This window comes from Ichthyophthirius multifiliis (assembly GCF_000220395.1).
Source record: "Ichthyophthirius multifiliis unplaced genomic scaffold scaff_1120509251392, whole genome shotgun sequence".
NCBI lineage: Eukaryota > Ciliophora > Oligohymenophorea > Hymenostomatida > Ichthyophthirius > Ichthyophthirius multifiliis.
The window spans coordinates 48,797-50,521 of record NW_004085918.1 but is presented as its reverse complement, the minus strand read 5'-3'; the positions used below and the strand labels follow the sequence as shown (position 1 = coordinate 50,521).

Genomic DNA, 1,725 nt, shown 5'->3' with positions numbered 1-1,725 from the left:
ATATAATTAATATAAAATTTAATAATACATTATACAAAAAAATTTGATTAAAAAATTTATAATGTAAATTTAGCTAAGGAGACTAATAAAATTTAAATATCTTTTAATAATATTTCAAAAGAAAAGAACTATTTATCAATATTTTTTGATTTACTAATTAATTTTATTTTAACAAATAATATTTTTTACAATATGTTATTTTTTAATTTATTAAAAAAAAAATACATCTAATTTTCGTTGTACTTAGATTTATTTTAATGTAATAAAGGAAAACAAACAGACCTTCAAACAACTTTTTAGATGTAAATAATTTTGATTTTTACATAATTATTTTTATATATTAATTAACTAATATATACAAAAGGTTTCAACTTAGAAAGAGATGTTTAGAGTTGGTTTAAATTAAATTTAATAAGAAAAAATAATTTTAAATTGGGAATATGTACCACGTGAAATAAATATTATTTAATTAGCATGTACATAATAAAATTGGTTTTGCTTATCAAGTAAATTGTTAGATATATATTATAAAAATGATTAAAACACTCATAAAAAACATAAATAGCATCAGGAGATGTTTTTTCATGGGGTTCCAAAAGTACATGTTTAGGTAGACAATGTGAAAGCATTTAAGATGCAAGGAATCCTATGAAATTAGATAGAATCAACAAAATCGTTAGTATTGCAACTGGTTATAACCATATTTTAATTTTAGACACATAAGGCTAGGTTTATACTTGGGGTAAAAACGAATCGGGATAAGTATTTAATATTAATTTTCAAATAAATAACCAAATAAAATATTTGAAATTAATAATTTATTTTTTTGTAGCTTGGATAGAGTGACACAAAACAATATGATGAACCAACTTTAATACAAGTAAAAAAATATTTATTATTTAAATTAAATTCTTAAAATAAAATGAAAAATAATATTAATTAAATTTTAAATTATTGATTATTATTAATATTTAAAATAATATTATTTTAAAAAAAGACTTTTTAGAAAGATCCAGTTGTTTAAATTTATGCAGGTGGTGATTGTTCTTATGCTGTTTCAAGAAGAGGAAATATATATTCATGGGGTGATGTAATAATAAAAATAAAATAGTTAAATAATGATTTTTAAAAATAAAAAAATAGAATACAAATAATTAACTAGGACATAGAGATTAAGATATAGTAATTGAACCAAGGGTAATGATGCTCTGTCCTTGGGATTCATTAGCTGAAATAAGAATAATTTATGGAAGAGATAATGCTTCATATTTATTTAATATTAGCACTGAAAACATGATAGATAAATAAAATGAAGCTAATACAAAAAAAAGCAGTATTGCATAAATAAATTTGACAAGCAATATATTTTCTAATTAAACGCTTTAAAATAAAGATAATAATAATTAAAACTAAAATTAATATAATATGTATTCCTAAAATTTAGTTATAAAATAATTGAATTATGAAATTAATGATTTAAAAAAAAAAAATGAAGAATTAAAAACTAAACTTAAAAATTTAGAATAATAAGATTACTAAGAAGATTCAACTTAAAATAATGAAAAAAAAGATTATATTTTAATTAATATCAATTAAAATTTAGATGAACTTAACAGATTGAAAGCAGAAATTGTATTTTATTTCATATATTTTTTATTTTTTTATTTTATAAAAAAAAGGATTAAAAACTTAGAGGTTTTGAATAAGATTGCTAAAGTTATATGA

General features: G+C 18.4%; 1 protein-coding gene across 1 annotated transcript; it reads left to right on the top strand. All coding sequences in view use genetic code 6, as the record gives it.

Moving 5' to 3' along the window:
• Positions 1-257: 257 nt before the first annotated feature.
• On the top strand, positions 258-1,725 carry IMG5_194150 (hypothetical protein; the record flags this gene model as incomplete). The annotated part of the gene is made up of 6 exons (XM_004024955.1): positions 258-302; positions 365-506; positions 566-762; positions 833-880; positions 998-1,090; positions 1,144-1,725. The coding sequence occupies 6 exons, from the start codon at positions 258-260 to the stop codon at positions 1,723-1,725; spliced, it is 1,107 nt and encodes a 368-aa protein (XP_004025004.1).